The 17,090-nt window shown below is 38.5% G+C and overlaps 1 protein-coding gene and 1 long non-coding RNA gene across 3 annotated transcripts in view; one reads left to right on the forward strand and one right to left on the reverse strand.

The window, feature by feature from the left end:
* LOC129151491 (uncharacterized) overlaps positions 1–17,090 on the forward strand; it is a 152,216-nt gene that overhangs the window by 77,908 nt on the left and 57,218 nt on the right. The window contains exon 3 of the long non-coding RNA XR_008558175.1: positions 3,690–3,797. This is a non-coding gene — a long non-coding RNA (uncharacterized LOC129151491). The remainder of the gene's footprint in view (positions 1–3,689; positions 3,798–17,090) is intronic.
* AKR1D1 (aldo-keto reductase family 1 member D1) overlaps positions 1–17,090 on the reverse strand; it is a 47,845-nt gene that overhangs the window by 7,529 nt on the left and 23,226 nt on the right. Inside the window, exons 4-7 of one of the 2 annotated variants that reach the window (XM_054726587.1) lie at positions 11,237–11,314; positions 7,330–7,452; positions 3,041–3,150; positions 2,147–2,312 (exon numbers count right to left, since the gene is read on the reverse strand). In XM_054726587.1, coding sequence (XP_054582562.1) covers positions 2,147–2,312; positions 3,041–3,150; positions 7,330–7,452; positions 11,237–11,314 — 477 coding nt within the window. The remainder of the gene's footprint in view (positions 1–2,146; positions 2,313–3,040; positions 3,151–7,329; positions 7,453–11,236; positions 11,315–17,090) is intronic. The other variant, XM_054726589.1, reaches the window with a different exon arrangement.

The raw sequence follows: 17,090 nt of genomic DNA on the forward strand, positions 1-17,090 counted from the left end.
CTTATTGACTGGCTGCCTCCTGCATGCTCTACAGTGGTGATTGAGCCCGCAACCCAGACATGTGCTCTGACCAGAATCAAATTGTGACCTTCTGGTTCATAGGTTGATGCTCAATCAATGAGCCACACTGGCGGGGCTGAACAGTAAAATTTTGAATCCATGAAAACTTTTGTTTCAGGTACCTCAAAATTTGTAGTTTTTTGGTTTTAGTTAATCCTCATCCGAGGATATTTTTCCACTGAATTTTAGAGAGAGTGGAAAGGAGCGGGAGAGAGAGAGAGAGAATCATCGATGTGAGAGAGACACATTGATTGGTTGCCTCCCGCATGTGCCCCTGACCAGAGCCGTGAATCAAGCCCTTGACCAGAATTGAACCTGGGACCCTTCAGTCCCCAGGCTGACGCTCTATCCATTGAGCTAAACCAGCCAGGGCAAAATTTGTAGTTGTTATTTAAAAAAATTTTTGATGAGCCTACACATTAGTCTTGCAGTGGCTCTCTCTCTTTCTTTTAAGATGGCTGAAAAGAGTGTCAATGACTTTTTACTGTGAGGTATTTGGGTAAGTGTTAAAATACTGTCAGTAGTTGATATTACTGCCTGGCATTCTTTCTTCTCTTGGCTAATAACAGAATCCCTTTTTTTCCTTTTACGAACTTCCCTTCCACCATCTAGTAGGGCTGTTTATCACATGACCTAACTCAAGCATTAGAATAGGGATGATTCTCTACTTAAGGATTAATGCAGCTGGTGACCTTAAGTTGAAGCAAATAGTCATTTACCATTCTGAAAAACTAGAATTTTAAGAATTATGCTAAATCTACTCTGCAAAAACAAATCTGGGATAACAACATGATTTGCTGAATGTTTTGAGCCCACTGTTGACATCTACTGTTCAGAAAAACAATAATTTATTTCAAAATATGACAGTGTACCCAGTCACTCAAGAACTCTGATGGAGATGTACAATGAGATTAATGTTTTCAGGTCTGCTAACACAGCATCGATTCTGCAGCTTATGGGTCCAGGAGTAATTTTGGCTTTCAAATCTTATTATTTAAGAAATAAGTTTTATAAGGCAATAGCTGCCATAGGTAGGGGTTCTTCTGATGGATCTGGGCAAAGTAAATCGAAAACCTGGGAAGGATTCACATTCTAGATGACATTAAGAACATTACTGATTCATGAGAAGAGGTCGGAATATCAACATTAACAGGAGTTTGGAAGAAATTGATTCCAACCCTAATTGATAACTTTGAGGGGTTTAAGACTTCAGTGGAGGAAGTAATCACAAATGTTGTGGAAATAGCAAGAGAACTAGAATCAGAAGTCCCCAGATGTGACTGAATTGCTGCAACCTTATGATAAAACTTGAATGAATGAGGAGTTGCTTTTTATGGATGAGCAAAGAAAGTGGTTTCTTGAGATGAAACCTACTCCTGGCAAATATGCTATCAATATTGTTGAAATGACAACAAAGGATTTAGACTATTACATAAAGTTAGTTGATATAGCAGGGCCTGAGAGGATTAACTCCAATTTTGAAAGAAGGTCTGTGGGTAAAAATGCTATCTAACAGCATCACATGTGACAGAGAAATTGTTTATGAAAGGAAGAGGTAATCAATATGGGAAATTGCCATAGCCACCCCAACCTTCAGCAACCACCAGCAGCCCATCAGCCTTGAGGCGAGACCTTCACCAGCAAAAAGATTGTGTCTCACTGAAGTCTTGAATGCTGGTTAACATTTTTTAGCAATAAAGTATTTTTAAATTAAACTGTGTACATTTTTTAGACATAATGCTACTTAATAGAGTGCAGTATAGTGTAAATAAAACTTTTATTTGTACTGGGAAAGGAAAACATTGTGTTAATTTATTGCAATTCACGCTTCATTATGGTGGTCTAGAATGGTGTACCTGTAATATTTCTGAAGTATGCCTGTAATGTACAATCAGCAAAGCAGTCCCCGAAGTGCTAGCATTTGTCTCAAGTTTAGCTAAAATTAAATGCAGACATGGGCAGAGTGGGCCAGGGAGCTGGTATAAAATAAAATATGAAGGCATTACAAGTTTCTTCTTAATCTAAACAAAATTATTTAAATAAAAAATACCCTACATTTTACATTTTTCAGAAGCAGTTCTCTTACCTGAAAGTTTTCTTTGATCCTCTTAGGGTTAAAGCTTTTAGGAATGACAACTATCCCTCGCTGGATGTTGAAACGTAAAGCAACCTGAGCTGCAGTCTTATTGTACTTTTCCCCCAATGAGTTTAGAAGTTCATCATTTAACAAAGGTTGGAAATATGTAATCACCCTTAAAAAAATAAAAACATGCATGATATTTAGCTAGAATAGATCGATGAGAAGCAGTGGTTAATCACTCCTCCTCCTCTGTCTTCCCATTCATTCACCTGGTAACCTACCAGGACATTTCAGTCATCTGTAAGCAATTTCTGTGATTGCAGAGTCCTCAATGAAGAGTTGTTCTTAGTGTGGGAAGATCAAGAGAGACAAATTTATATTGCTGCCTTTTTGAGAAAGTAAATATGTTTTGATGTGTCTTATAGAGAGGGCTGGGCTGAAAGAAGGCATATGTGAGAAGGCAGGAAGCCTGAAGTGGAAAAAGTAGAGGTACAACTCTTGGAATCATATTAGAGTAGAAAAATTTCCACTTTGGTTTGTGGAACACATCACAGTAGAAGTGTTGCCATTGAATACAGAGATTAAAAAAAATTCTAAAATTTTGGAATATGGCCATAGAGACTCTATCAAATAATACCTAAACTAACATTTATGGAGCATCACTGTGTTTTAGGCACTGTTAGGTAATTTAATACATATAGTATAATCAATTCTTATAACATCTAAGTGAGGAAGGTTTTATTAGCTCAATTTGGATATATGGAGAATGACCTGAAGAGTTTAAGTAAGTTTCTTAAGATTACACAGCCCAGTAGAATCATTTCAATAAAATAATTCACATTAGCCTCATACTCTACACCAAAGGAAACACTTCCTGAAGAGACATATAGCATTACTCACCCGCCTGGTTGCCTAGAGATCCCCAAAGGGGTATATGCAACAATGACAATGTCATGTTGTTGGCAAAATTCCAGGAGTTTCCTCTGGGTGAAATATGGATGGCACTCCACCTATGTGGTTGCATTGGAGAGCAGAGCACAAAATTAAGGCCTTGTAGATGAATGCAATTTTACGTAGTTTTAAAAAAAATACTGAAATAAACTTCATTTTAAAGTATTATGGATAGTGAGACAAATTCTAAATATTTTTTGTAACAAGGAAACTTACATTATTTATATACTGGTGAAGTTAATTACAACAAGGTTAGTAAGGGCACCATCTGTTATAAAATAATTGGGGGTAAAATTCAATTTTGTGTCCCTATCATAGTTTCAAACTTGAAATGAACAGACTCAGTTATTTATAATAAACATCCTAGAAAATACAATTTCCACAACAAACACTCTCAACACTCCCAACACTAATCTAATCAATGTTTAGATTAGTCTTCGTAAGTAGAAGTGACATGTCATAGAAGCCCTCTGTCTCTAGCTATCAAACATCAAGAATATTTTCATAAGAGGAAGAACATGTATGAAACTAAATTTAAAGATGAATTTTATTTTCTTGGATGAGAGTTCTACTTATTTTTTTATTTTTTTACATTCAGCATTGAAAACAATAAGTATACAGAGAGGACAGAAGCAGAATCTCTGGGAGCATCACTGTGGATGCTGCAAACTGTTGAAGATGGCGCTTCAGAAGGGCTGCAGTACTGGTAAGCCATCTTTGCAGTATTGCTATGCTCTGCTTTCAGACACCCTGCAACCCATGAATAGGCTCAGGCTGTGATCTTCCATGTCTTGCCTCCCTCGTCAGATATATTTGTGAAGCTGATCAACATTCTTGTGACAACAGATTAGGGCAGTGGTCGGCAAACTCATTAGTCAACAGAGCCAAATATCAACAGTACAACGATTGAAATTTGAGAGCCAAATTTTTTAAACTTAAACTTCTTCAAAATAGACTCGCCCAGGCCATGGTATTTTGTGGAAGAGCCACACTCAAGGGGCCAAAGAGCCGCATGTGGCTCTCGAGCTGCAGTTTGCCGACCACGGGATTAGGGTATTTACTCAGTAGCATGAGGAGACACATTGTCAAATTTTTACTCTCTTTTTCATTCTGAGATAAAACGTTACCATCTTTCTCTGTATATTGTAAGAAACCTATTGTCATTTCAACATTTAAATGACAAAATATTATTCTTGGGGGTGTAAGAAGGAGATGTGCTGGTGAGGGGAAAAGGAGGAATAAGGGGATGGGTTGAGGTCAGCTAGGAAGTCAAAGGTTGCTCCTCTATGTACCTGAGAGCATATTGTATAGTGTTAGCTTAGGAGTCAGTTTGGAGTTGGTACTTGTAAAATAGCAACACTTCTATTTTAGCTGTGGGCTATAATCATGACGTAGGTAATAATTCATTCTTTCTGTCATGGACTCATGCCAGACTTTTTAAGTTACTAAAAACACTGATTTCTCAATGAGCCAAATCAGAGAAAAGGGGGCTTTGGAAAAAACTCTCAGCAAAGTGGGAAGAGGGAGTATATCAGTTTCAGGGGGTTAGCCCAGGTTGAGCTGCCGCTGGCCATTGCAAGTCCCATTTTTATTTAAGGTTATTATTGATAGATACTTTTTTACTGCCATATTTATTCTGTTTGCCTAGGTTTCTCTCTCTATTTCTTCTTCTCATTTCAGCAGTCCCTTTAGAATTTCTTGCAATGCTGGTTTGGTGGTGATAAACTACTTTTTTTTGTTTTTTGTTTTTGTCTGGGAAGCTCCTTATTTCACAATATATTATGAATGATAGCCTTGCTGGATATAGTCATCTTGGTTTCAGACCTTTGCTTCTCATTACCTTGACTTCTTCATTCTAGTTCCTTCTAACTGGTAGAATTTCTGATGAGAAATCAACTGACAGCCTTATGGGAGCTCCTTTGTAGGTAACAAATTGCTTTTCTCTTGCTGCCTTTAAGATTCTCTCTTTTCCTTTAATTTTTAGCATTTTAATTATGATGTGTATGGATGTTGGGCTCTTAGGTTCTTCTTGCTTGGGACTTTCTCTGCCTCCTAATTGTGTGAATTTTTCCTTCACCAGGTTAGGGAAATATTCTGCTATTATTTGTTCAAACATGCTCTCTGTTTCTTGCTCATTTTCTTCCCCTTCTGGTACACTTATTATGCAAATATTTTTCCATTTCATGTCCCACAGCTCAGCTGTCTTCTTGTTTTTTAATTTTTTTCTTTTTGTTCTCTGTGTGATTTTTTTCTGTCCTGTCTTCTAATTCACTGATCCAATCCTCAGCTTCCCCTAATCTGCTGTGTATTTCTTCCACTGTGTTCTTTATTAGTGCTATGTCATTCTTTATTTCTGACTGTTCTTTTTCCATAGTTACTATATCTTTTCTCATGCTGTTGAGCATCTTTACCATCATTATTCTGAATTATATATCAGATAAATTTCTTGTTTCATTTATCTCTTCTGGAAAATTTTCTTGTTCTTTTATTTGGGGTTTGTTTGTTTGTTTGTTTTTTGTCTTCCCATTATTGCTACCTGTTTGGGTTTATAACTATGTATTAGGTAGATCTGCTATGATTCCCAATCTCTAGTGAAGGACAGTGTCAAATGCTGTTTCTGACTAATTAGATCAGGCAAAGTTGCAAAGCCTCCAGAGACCCATCTCTGCCTGAGACTGACTGGATTCAGTCTTGAGTAGTCCTTAGGCAATCATACACAGGTGTGGTGAGAGTTTACCAACTGGGCAATTGGAGCAATTGCTTCTTCCTATAGATCAGTGGTTCTCAACCTTTCTGATGCCGCAACCCTTTAATACAGTTCCTCATGTTGTGGTGACCCCCAACCATAAAATTATTTTCGTTGCTACTTCATAACTGTAATTTTGCTACTATTATTATTTGTAATGTAAATATCTGTGTTTTCTGATGGTCTTAGGCTCTACAGGTTGAGAACTGCTAGCAGGGTCACCTAAGACCATCGGAAAGGTTGAGAACCACTGCTGTAGATTGTTATTCTCTGTCTCTTTTTTAAAAAAATATATTTTTATTGATTTCAGAGAGAAAGGAGGAGAGAGTTAGAAACATCAGTGATGAGAGAGAACCATTGATCAGCTGCCTCCTGCATGCCCCCTACTGGGGACTGAGTCCAAAACCCAGGCATGTCCCCTTGAACAGAATTAAATCTGGGACCCTTCAATCCACAGGCCAATGCTCTATCCACTGAGCAAAACTGGCTAAGGCTATTCTCAGTTTCTTAATGGGCCTCAGAAGCTCCACAGGTTGGAGCAAAAGATTTTTCAATAGGGTGGGTCAACTGTCTCCCCCCCTCCCACCCCCCACACCGATCAAAAACCGCCTGAATATCAAAGGTCTACCTGAGAAAGATGACCTATGCAGGGTGAAGGAATGACTCAGCACAGGCAACTGGGTTGTCTGCCTTCTGAGCTAATCCAGAGCCCCCTAATCTAGCTTCTGCTCACAGAGCTTCAGTCCATTCTGCTCTCCTTCTGCTAGAGCCCAAGGTGAGTGGCTGAACGTTAAATTTTGTGCCTTGGCCCTTTAAGAGGGTGCCTGCATTTCCAGCCATCTCTGGCTGGCAGACAGCAACCCTGCTGCTTTACACAGCCAGATGTTATGTGGGCACCTTTCTTAGTTCTGGTGCTCTCTGCTGGGGGCCAAGCCTGGGGATTAGACCCCAGAGTTCTTAGTGGGAACCCCCCACAGCTGAGATATATCTCCAGAACTTCATCTGCTGTCTCTTAGAGCCCATCCAGTCCTTTCACATCTCTACCCTTCCTACCAGTCTCTATGAGGTCTCCATTTTCCATGCTTGGGTATCAGGGTTCTCTCTAGCTAGTCTTCAGTTGATTATTCAGGATGGCTTTTCTTTGTAATTTAGTTGTAATTCCAGTTTGGTCCTGGAAGTGGGTCTGTGAAGCATCCACCTACTCTGCCACCATTTTTAATCTTTTCTATTCCAATTGTCTTAATATCTGGCAGGTCTTGTTCCCATCATTATTTTTCTTCCAAAATTTTTTGGGGGTTACTTTGGTTTGGATTTAAGCTTTCAAATCTTTATTTTTTATTTTTTAAGAGACATAAGTTGAGAGAAGTTAAAAGACTTGTCCAGCATCTTTTTGTAGGGTGAGTACAAAACTTTCTGAACCTAACCCATGGTTCTTTATGTTAAGTAACTCTTGAAATTCCTTGCCACATCCCACCCTCTTGTCAGACTGTACCTGGTTGCAGACTGGCTTATATTTGAGTCCTGGTTTGTTCAGTATTTGCTCCAGCTGTCTGCGGTTAAAATCAGATACACCAAGAGATTTCACCAAGCCAGCATCTTTGCAAGCTTCCAAAGCCTGTAGAGTAAATATCATTGAATCCAGAAAGAAGCCTCAAAACAAGCAAGAATGAATGTGTAGAGGGTTAGTATAAATTCTTTTAAAAAGGAAAGACCCTGGGTATGTTAATAGTCATTCTGTGAAGAAAAAAATGTAGGGTGGACACAAGTAGGAATTGTTTGATTGAGGTATATTGTATACTATATCTTTCCCCTGTAATATATGTAACTAGAGGCCTGATGCATGAAAATTCGTGCAAGAATTGGCCTTCCTTCCCTTAGCAGCTGGCACCGCCTTTGCTCCGGGCCGGAGCCGCCTTTCCACCTTCCCACGCTGCCCAGAGGCCTGGAGTGGCTGGGGTGGTGTGGAATGCCTGCGTCATCACCATGGCGACAACACAAGCATCCCTCCCCGCCCCCTGCTGCTCAATGCCTGTGTATGCAAATTAACCCGACATCTTTGTTGGGTTAATTTGCATACTCACTCCTGATTGGCTGGTGGGTGTTGCGAAGGTACGGTCAGTTAGCATGTTACTCTTTTATTAGTGTAGATAATCTTATTTGTTTTTTGTTTGTTTATAATGATCTTATTTCTTGAAATTTGTTGAGGCTTTCTTTATGGTATGGTACCTAATCAATTTTCATAAGTGTCTTGGATATGAGAAAATGTATATTCTGCTGTTTTGGGATGCAAATCTCTCTTCTCTGTCTTTCACTCTCTCTCATACATATGTAAGCTTTTCATGGCTTCTCAATAATTTAAAAGAATATGACAATAATCTCTCACTGTAATAGTGAATTTATCAATGTCTTCATGTATTCTATTTAAAAAATGTTAAAAATATTTTTTTATTGATTTTATAGGGAAAGAGAGGGAGAAAGAAACACCAAAGATGAGAGAGGATCATTGATCAGCTGCCTCCTGAACCTCTCAGTACCCCCACTGGAGATCTAGATGGCAATCCGGGCGTGGGCCTTGAGTGGAATCAAACCTTGACCTCTTGGTTCATACTCAACCACTGAGCTTTGCCTGTCGGGCTCTACTTTAAAATGTTTTCATATAATTTTTGTTTCATATATTTGCAGATATTTTATTGGGTACATATTTGAGCCCGTATGGCTCAGTGGTTGAGTATTGATCTATGAACCAGGAGATCACAGTTCGATTGCCAGTCAGTGCACATTCCCAGATTGTGGCCTGGTCCCCTTGGGGGCATGCAGGAGGAGCTGATGGATGATTCTGTCTCGTCATTGATGCTTCTATCTCTTCCTCTCCCTTCCTCTCTCTGAAATCAATCAATCAATAAATAAAAGTAAACATGTCTTTGGGTGAAGATTAAAGAATAAAATAAAAAACTATGTTGTCTGATCCTATATAATAAAAAGCTAATATGCAAATTGTCCCCTTGGGAGTTCGACAAACCTGGAGTTGGACCACTCGATATGTATGCTGACCACCAGAGGGTGGGATGGAATGAAGGAAGGCCCTGTCTGGCAGCTGGAAGGCCCTGATCGGCCATGATCGCTGGCCAGGCATAGGGATCCTACCCATGCATGAATTTTGTACACCAGGCCTCTAGTATTAAATAACTTTTTCTGAGTATTAGACTGATAAGATTCCCCCCCCCTTTAAATTTTAATATAAAATTAGGCCCAGCCTAATTTTTCACATGTCTTTATGTTTAGATGTGCCTAATTCTAATCTGTCAGTCTTTGTCTTTTAGTAGGTGAATTTAGTTCATATTTATTGTAATTATAAATATATTTGGATTGTTTCTACCATCTTAATTTCTTACTTCAGTTTTTCCCACTTTTATCTTTCTTTTTAATACTTTCTTTTAAAAAGTTTATATCTTTTCTTTAATAAAGATAAGAACTTATATGCTCACACATTTCTTGATTTACCCCCACCCCCAACAGCTATGATATTAATAGTCTATGCAGAATTTAATTTCCTATTATTACAGGTATATTTTTCTCTTTTTACTTAATATTAGATAATTTTATAGATAATAAAAACTATATCAGGTTTGATTTGAGTACTTTCAGTTTATTAACTTCTTGGAGCATCTTTTAGATTTTTACTCTTATTTAGTAGTAGTTTTCAATGCTGGTCTTTATTTGGCAAAACTTCTGAGCAGTGTGTGGATATGAAAATATTTTCATCATGCATCATTTTTGTCTTACAGTTTGGATATAAAGTTCAAGTTCAATGTTCTTTATTCTTCAATACTTTGAAAATACTATTCTGTTATCTCTTTTGCACCCTGTGCTCCTGATAATATAACAGAACCAATCAAAACAAAACTGATACCAATCTCATTATATACTAGTATGACTGACTCTTTTATTGCCTTTCTCTTTTATGCTTCAGGTATTTTTGGAGTTTTGTTATTAGGTGCATAGATATTTAGGATTAATTACCTTTTTAGTATAAAATAAAGTTATTTATCCCTGGGAATAAAGAGCCTCTGGAATCTTTGTTGATATTAAAATAGCTACTCCAGCTTTCTTTTTATTACTGTTAGCATAGTATATTTTTCCCTGTCCTATAATTTTTTAAACCTTTGACTTTAAACATGTTTGTATAAACATTTTTATTTAAAATGGGTTTCTTGTATATAACATATAGTGGGGTTTTTCTTTTTATCCATTCTGACCTCTGCCTTTTAATTGCATTGTTTCAAATATGTATCTATACTGTGATTATTGATATCACTGAGTTTAAATCTTTCATCTTGGTATTTGTTTTTTTATTTCCTCATCTATTCATTTACCTTCTGTTTGTTTGTTTTTTGCCTTCTCTTGGATTATCTTTTATTATCACATTTTGTCCCCTTTACTGACTTGTTTGCTATACTCTGGAAGCATTAACATTTTCTCTTTATATTTGATATTCTTCAATTTCTCTATATTGTGTCTAGGTGTGGGTTTCCTTCTCTTTCATCTTTGGTAATCTATGCTCATTCAATATCTCTGTTTTGTTTTGTTTTTTCCCTTTAAATATTATCTCTTTTCCTTTTCCTTTCTTATTGTTTTTTTCTATTATGTGAGTACTGAAAATTCTAAGTACTATACATCTCTTAGCTTTTTTTTCATATTTAATTTAATTTTTTTTCTTGTCTTTTCCTACTTCATATTGGGAGATTTCCTCATTCTGATCTTTCATTTTGATCCCTTTTTCTTTATATCCATTTCACATTTATCCCATCTATTGCATTGTGTTTTAATTTTCCTAATTATTACTTAATGCTTGCTTTTTAAAAATGTTTTCTTACTTCACATTGCTAATATCTTTTCTTATCTCCTTTAATATATTAATTGGCTAATTTAAAAGTCCTTGGTTCTCTGTTCTGTTTATGTTGGGATCTGTAATTGAGATATGTTGTTTCCTTGTGAAATAAATACCTTGTTATTTTGAGCAATGAGCTTATTTTCTCCTGGGGATACTGGCTAACCTGTCAGGCAGACCCTTAGAGGGAAGCACCAGACTCCAACTCAGCTCGATGACATCAGGAGTGAGTATACTGTCTCTTGGGTAGAGAGCCCCAGGGACCAGAAAACTAGTATCTGTCTCCTCACCCCTCAAAACAACTCCACCCTTCAGGTCTTCAACTGTTACCTAGAGGGGGGCACCCATTAGAAAGCAATGTTGTACTCATTAGAGTATATTCCCAGACTTCAGAGTTTGGAATGAGAGAGTAAAGGCTGCATCTCTTCCTAAATCAAACAGGAGTAATCAGGTCACAATTCAGAAATGTAGTCTTTTAAAATAAAAGAATAAAAGGCCCACTTGAACTTACCTCCCAAGTAGCACACAGATTTGAATTGTTATATAACCAATTGCCTTTCTTATCTCTAGGATGAATTTTATCCCCAGGCTGAAAAGTAAAACAAAAACAAGTGTAATTCATTTTATTTATATCTGGGAATTGAAATGATGGAATTTGAATTGTCTTTATGCAATATACTAAGGTGACCAGACGTCCCGCTTTTGGCGGGACAGTCCCGATTTTTAACAATTTGTCCCGCCTCCGGCGGCATTTTATAAAAGTCCCGCTTTTTGAAAGAATGCACGACAAGCTAGGGAACGGCGGGAGAACGGGAAGGGAATATACAGTTTTTGGCGGCCATGTGACTATTTAGCCAGGATATAAGTTTTATATTATTTTTGTTAATTTTATAATGTTAAACTTTAATAATAACAAATAATTGTTGAGAACTGATTATCGAGAACTGCTTATCAAAGTTCGCATTGTTGATCAGTTGTTAGAATTCGACCACCATGGTTTGGACTTAATGAACAATGGCATTTTTGGGATTGGCAACGACGAAAACATTTTGTAACTGTCTCTCAGACGAGACACATCGTACTGCGTGCTAGTAAGCTAGTTAAACAAGTGATGTCATTACAAATCAGCTATTCAGATAATTTAGGTAAGTAATTTATTTATTTATTTCATAAATACATACATTTTCTTGAATTTAGCAGACAGTACTCGTATTATTTATATTTTATAGTGGCGGCAAAAAGTCTAGCGCCGGCCTTGAAAGTGACACTTACGACTTACGTTATGGCAAGTTCATGACCTTTTAAACAACGACAGCAATCTACTAAAAAAAATTCACTCAAATGAGAAATATGCCAAAGAATAAAAAATACTATACATAATTTTTATTATATTTGTAAATTGTACTTACGTTGAAATTTAAAAAAATATATTACAATACTATTTTTGCGTTCTATGAAAATTTTTGTTGCTCCATATAGACCAAATTTTTAATCAAGAACCCCCCTCCCCCGGTCAATGGTGTCCCGCTTTACCAATGTTAAAATCTGGTCACCTTACAATATACCCTAGCTCTGGGAAAGCAATTCAAGTTTATTTATATCCTATATAATAAAGCCTAATATGCAAATTGTCCCCTTGACTGGGAATTCGACCACTCTTTATGACGTGCACTGACAACCAGGGGGCGGTGCAGAACATGGTGGGTGTTGGTGGTGCAGCGCTAGCAGCTGGCAGCAGTGGAGTCCCGATGAGAGTGGGACTGCGGCAGGATGGTGGAGTAGGTGAGCGGTGGTGCCAGCAGCATTGGCAGGGGGCAGAACCGCCACCTGGCTCCCAGGCACTGAGGGAGCAGGATGGGGTGCCCGGCCCCAATCAATTGCCCTGCAGGCAGAATGGTGGAGCAGGTGATGGGGCAGCGCCAGGCCAAGGCAGGGTGCCAGGTGGGGCTGTGGAGCTGCAAGGATGGGGGTGTGAGCTGGGGCTGTGAGGCTGGGCACATGAGCTGGGGCCCGATCCCTACAAGCCACCCCAAGGGACCTCACCTGTGCAAAATTTGGGCACCGTGTCTCTAGTGTTTACATAATTATATAATAAACTATATATCTATCTATCTATATCTATCTATCTATATATATATTACTTTTATGGGACTGTCCAAAAATTCTTTCATTTTGCCAAAATATGTGACACATTAATCTCATTATCCTTTTCTGGCATTCATTTCCCCTTTATTTATCAACAGATTATTGTTCTCTTAAGCCATGAATTTTCTCCTAACGACAGAATTACTCATCAAAAAGAGTACTGGTTGAGACTCAGTGTTTTGGCAGTCTAGCCTTACCAAGGTTGAGGGGAGCACAGCATGCTACTTCTCAGTTCTGGCGGACTTGCTCACTTTTTTTTTTTCTTTCATTTTGGGGCCCTCTAGGAGTTCAGCATTTCTTTTTCCTGCTTCACACATTAGTTAGTGTCAACTCTCCTTTTCTAGTTTTTGGGTGATCCTTTTCCAACTAAGGCTAATTGGCGTGGAACATTGTCTTTCAGATTTCTCCTTTTTGGCTGTATTTAAACATGGGACTCATTTCTTATGGGCTTGAAAATGGAATAGAGAGAAATGAAAGATGATTCCTAGGCTCATGGGGTGGATGGTGGTAATCATTTCCTGAGTTTGGGTTAGCAATCAAGAGTTTTTTTTTTATGAATATTTTGAGTTTGAAATGACCAAATGTTCAAGTGGCTATTTGAGAAGGCAAGTGAACAGAGAAGTCTCAGAAAGAGGCTCAGAAAGAGGTCATGGCTGTAGATAAAATTTGGTAGCCCTTACATATAAAATAGTATTCAATTCTTGCAACTATATGAAGTCACTTATAGACACAGTGTGGCTCAGTAAGACAAGAATATTGAGAATAGAGTTACTATTCTGGGCATAACAACATTTGGAGGTTGGCAGAGAAGCTGCCAAAGAATCAAGAAAGGGTGGTATTATAGAAAGTCACAAGAAGAAAAAGTGTACAGGAAATAATGGGTCAACTGTGTTGAAAGATATCCTATATAATAAAACCCTAATATGCAAAGCAACCGAACAGCTGAAGGACCAGTTGCTATAATGTACACTGACCAGCAGGGGGCAGATGCTCAATTCAGGAGCTTCCCCCTGGTGGCCAGGCTCACTGCTGGTGAGCACAGCGGTGGTGGTGGCCAGCAGACGGACATCCCCCAAGGGGTCCCGGACTACGAGAGGGCGCAGGTTGGGCTGAGGGACCCCCTTAAGTGCACGAATTTTGTGCATGGGACCTGTAGTCAAATAATATGAGGATACAGTGTCTATTGGGTATGGTTGGGATCATAGAAGTCTTTTTAGGATAATAGGGATTTTTATTGAAAATCAAGCAATTAGACAAAATTCATTATATTACTTTTTTTTTTTCTTCTGCCATCTTGCTGGAAACTGGTCATTGTCTCACTAATTAGAAAGGTGTGGACAAGGAACCCACAAGGCTAGTCAACTTTGAAGTTCTGAATGGTCAGAGCTAACCACTCCCTATCTAATTAAGACAATGGTAGCTGAAGCAACTTCCCCACCAAATAATCACGTAAATCCTTACTGATAAGATAATCTGCCTGTTCCTGGAATTACCTGCCTAAGGGCAATGGGTGTATCCCAAACCTGAGTAAAAGGGATGGCAAGGCCAAAGCAAAGCGTAGTCCTCTCGCTAGAGGTGGGCTTCCACCTGGCCCCCGGTATTTCCAAATTAATACTTTTCTAGTCTCTTTCATTTGTGTGCGGCCTTCTCCAGAACCCGAACCCTGAACTGGAACCCTGAACCATGCGGGATGTGAAAGGGGTTCCCACACCATCTCACCTGACAAAACTTTCCCTGGGTGATAATACTTTCTTTAGCAAATATAATTTTGACTCAGTTTTCTCCTGTCTCACTTATTCCTCAATGCCACATAATCATTCATGTTAATTACCCTTTCTGTCTCTGCTTCCCAAGGTCTTTGAACTTCTCAACACTATGGCCCACATTTCCACTCCAGTCTCTCTCCTTATTTCTTACCTTTTGCATTTCCCAATTTTACTTCTGCTCAGAATGGTTTTATGCCTCTATCATACATTGTGTTAAATATTCTTTTCTTACCCTGACTTTTATTAAGTCCTTATCACTTCTGAACCCATGTTAGCTATTTCTATGATGTTCCTCTTAAGCTTCCATTGTGCCTACCTTACTCATCCCTCATTCGAATCATTCCATGGTCTTTCTCCCTCTACTCCTGCTCCTAGTGTAAGACAGTATTAGAAGAATAATTCAACCCTCTAAAAATCCATGCTATTGACTCATTCCTATTCATCTGGAACTCCATTTATCTTTTAAAAATGTCATTCCTCATTTAAAAAGCATAAGGCCGAAGGGGCTGTACAGTGTAGGAGAACAAATATGGGATTAGCATCAGGGGATCCAGGATGTGGTCTCAGTGTGATGGATTTTAAACCTGAGTTAGCTATTTCATTGCCTAGGGCCTCAAACTTTTCTTTTGTGGACTGAAGATATTTTGTATATTGGAATATATATTTCCACCTGAAAATTTTATAATACTATCTTTTATTATCTATGAAATGTCAGGCACTGTATCTGTAATTTCACATATATAATACTAATGACTCCTCACAACACTTGGCAAATGAGTTGGTATTGTCTCCAATTTACTAATAATGAAGTTGAAGGAAAGTTCAGGAATATCAAAGACACTATGCTAATAAGTAATAAAGCGGAAAGTTAGTCCCTCTTCTTTGTGACTCCAAAGTTCATACCCTTTCCACTGGACCATGTTTAGGTGATATGTAAAAGGATCAGGTAATAACTTGACCAAGTCATCTGGCTCACATGTGACAGAGCTGGAATTCAAACAAGGTGCCCTGGCTCTGAGCCCATGTTTCATACCACCATGCTTGCTAAGTGACCTCTGATTAATGAGTGCAGTGGAAACTGGTTATTTTGCTTTCTACTATCCTTATGCCTTCTTTTATAGAGAAGCTCATTCCACATTGTGTGGGCTGACCCAGCTCCCATTCTTGGCCACAGATGTTAGACACCAATGCCCTTACACAAAGATTAGTCAGCAAAAGTTACATTACTCAAGCAAGGCTGATCTGTGTTTCCTTATGAAGTTTAATGTGTAGTCTCTCTTCCTCTGAATTCTTAAGTTGTATTGATAAGAAAGGACTGGCATGTCAATGGGCATTTGCCATCATATAGAAAAAGATTTTTGAGAAAGGGCCAGATTGTAGATACATAGTTTGAACTTCTGGATCCAGTCATTGTAGAATTAGATATCCCTTGGAATTCCAACGTCAATTTGAGTTGGATTTCTGCCATTCATAACAAGAGTTCTGACTAAAACAAAGGTGTTGGGTATGGCAAGTAATGAATAAAAAGTGTGGGATTGGCTAGGTCAGTATGGGATTGTGGACAATGAGGATTCTCCAGCAGAGAATTGGATATTCTTGCTATACAATAGCAAGGCATCTTGTTAAAATGTTGCCTTGTTGTGTCTTGAGACTCTGACAATAAGCCTACTAAGGTTGGAGCTTTAGGGAACTTAGTAGGAAAACGTTGGGTGTTAGTTTGTTGGCCATATTTGCAGTCTACAGTTAGGTCCTGAAGAAATATAAATGTGTTTATTGCTACTTGGCTTGTAAGACAAGTGGTAAGATCATATTTTGCTAAAACAGGTACTTTCTGCTTCTGTATGCCTCCCCAAATGGCAGAAGTTCAGCTCTGAGCCTTCTAGAGTTAGAAAAGTCAGTGTCAGCCAAGGCAGGAAGGTAAGAATCCTAGAGGGGAAAAAAAATTGGACTTTGGGAGAATCCTTGTCCATTTCTCTCCGAAGGCAAGATCTCAGGCCAATGATGCCATATCCAACAAAGGAGCACCATCCAATGAGATGGAGACTGGGTGCAAAGAACACGTGACCTGTGCCTCCCTGTTTTGTATCATTTCAAGTCAGAAGTGGGCATTAGCTGAGGACTGATCAGATGAGGGGGAATAGGAGATTCCACAGGCTAACGACTAGATACAATAATATTTCTAGTTTTAATTATTCTTTAATGGAGCTGACTGAATGTGAATTTACTGAAACCCAAGCAAAATTTTAAGGGATATTATCTTTCCGTGAAATCCTAAACTGGCCATTGAAAGCCTTTGATTAACCAAGGCCATTGTGAAGCTGCAAACTCCTATCAAGGATGCAAAAGGGGAATCTTTCCCCAAGTCCCTCCTGCATGTGACCACAGAGAAGAGTCATCAGGGAAAGAGCTTCCAGAGAACAGAACAGGGGCAGCAGGTTGCTTGTGTAAAGGAAG

The sequence above is a fragment of the Eptesicus fuscus genome, chromosome 14 (genome assembly GCF_027574615.1).
Source record: "Eptesicus fuscus isolate TK198812 chromosome 14, DD_ASM_mEF_20220401, whole genome shotgun sequence".
Taxonomy (NCBI): Eukaryota; Metazoa; Chordata; class Mammalia; order Chiroptera; family Vespertilionidae; genus Eptesicus; species Eptesicus fuscus.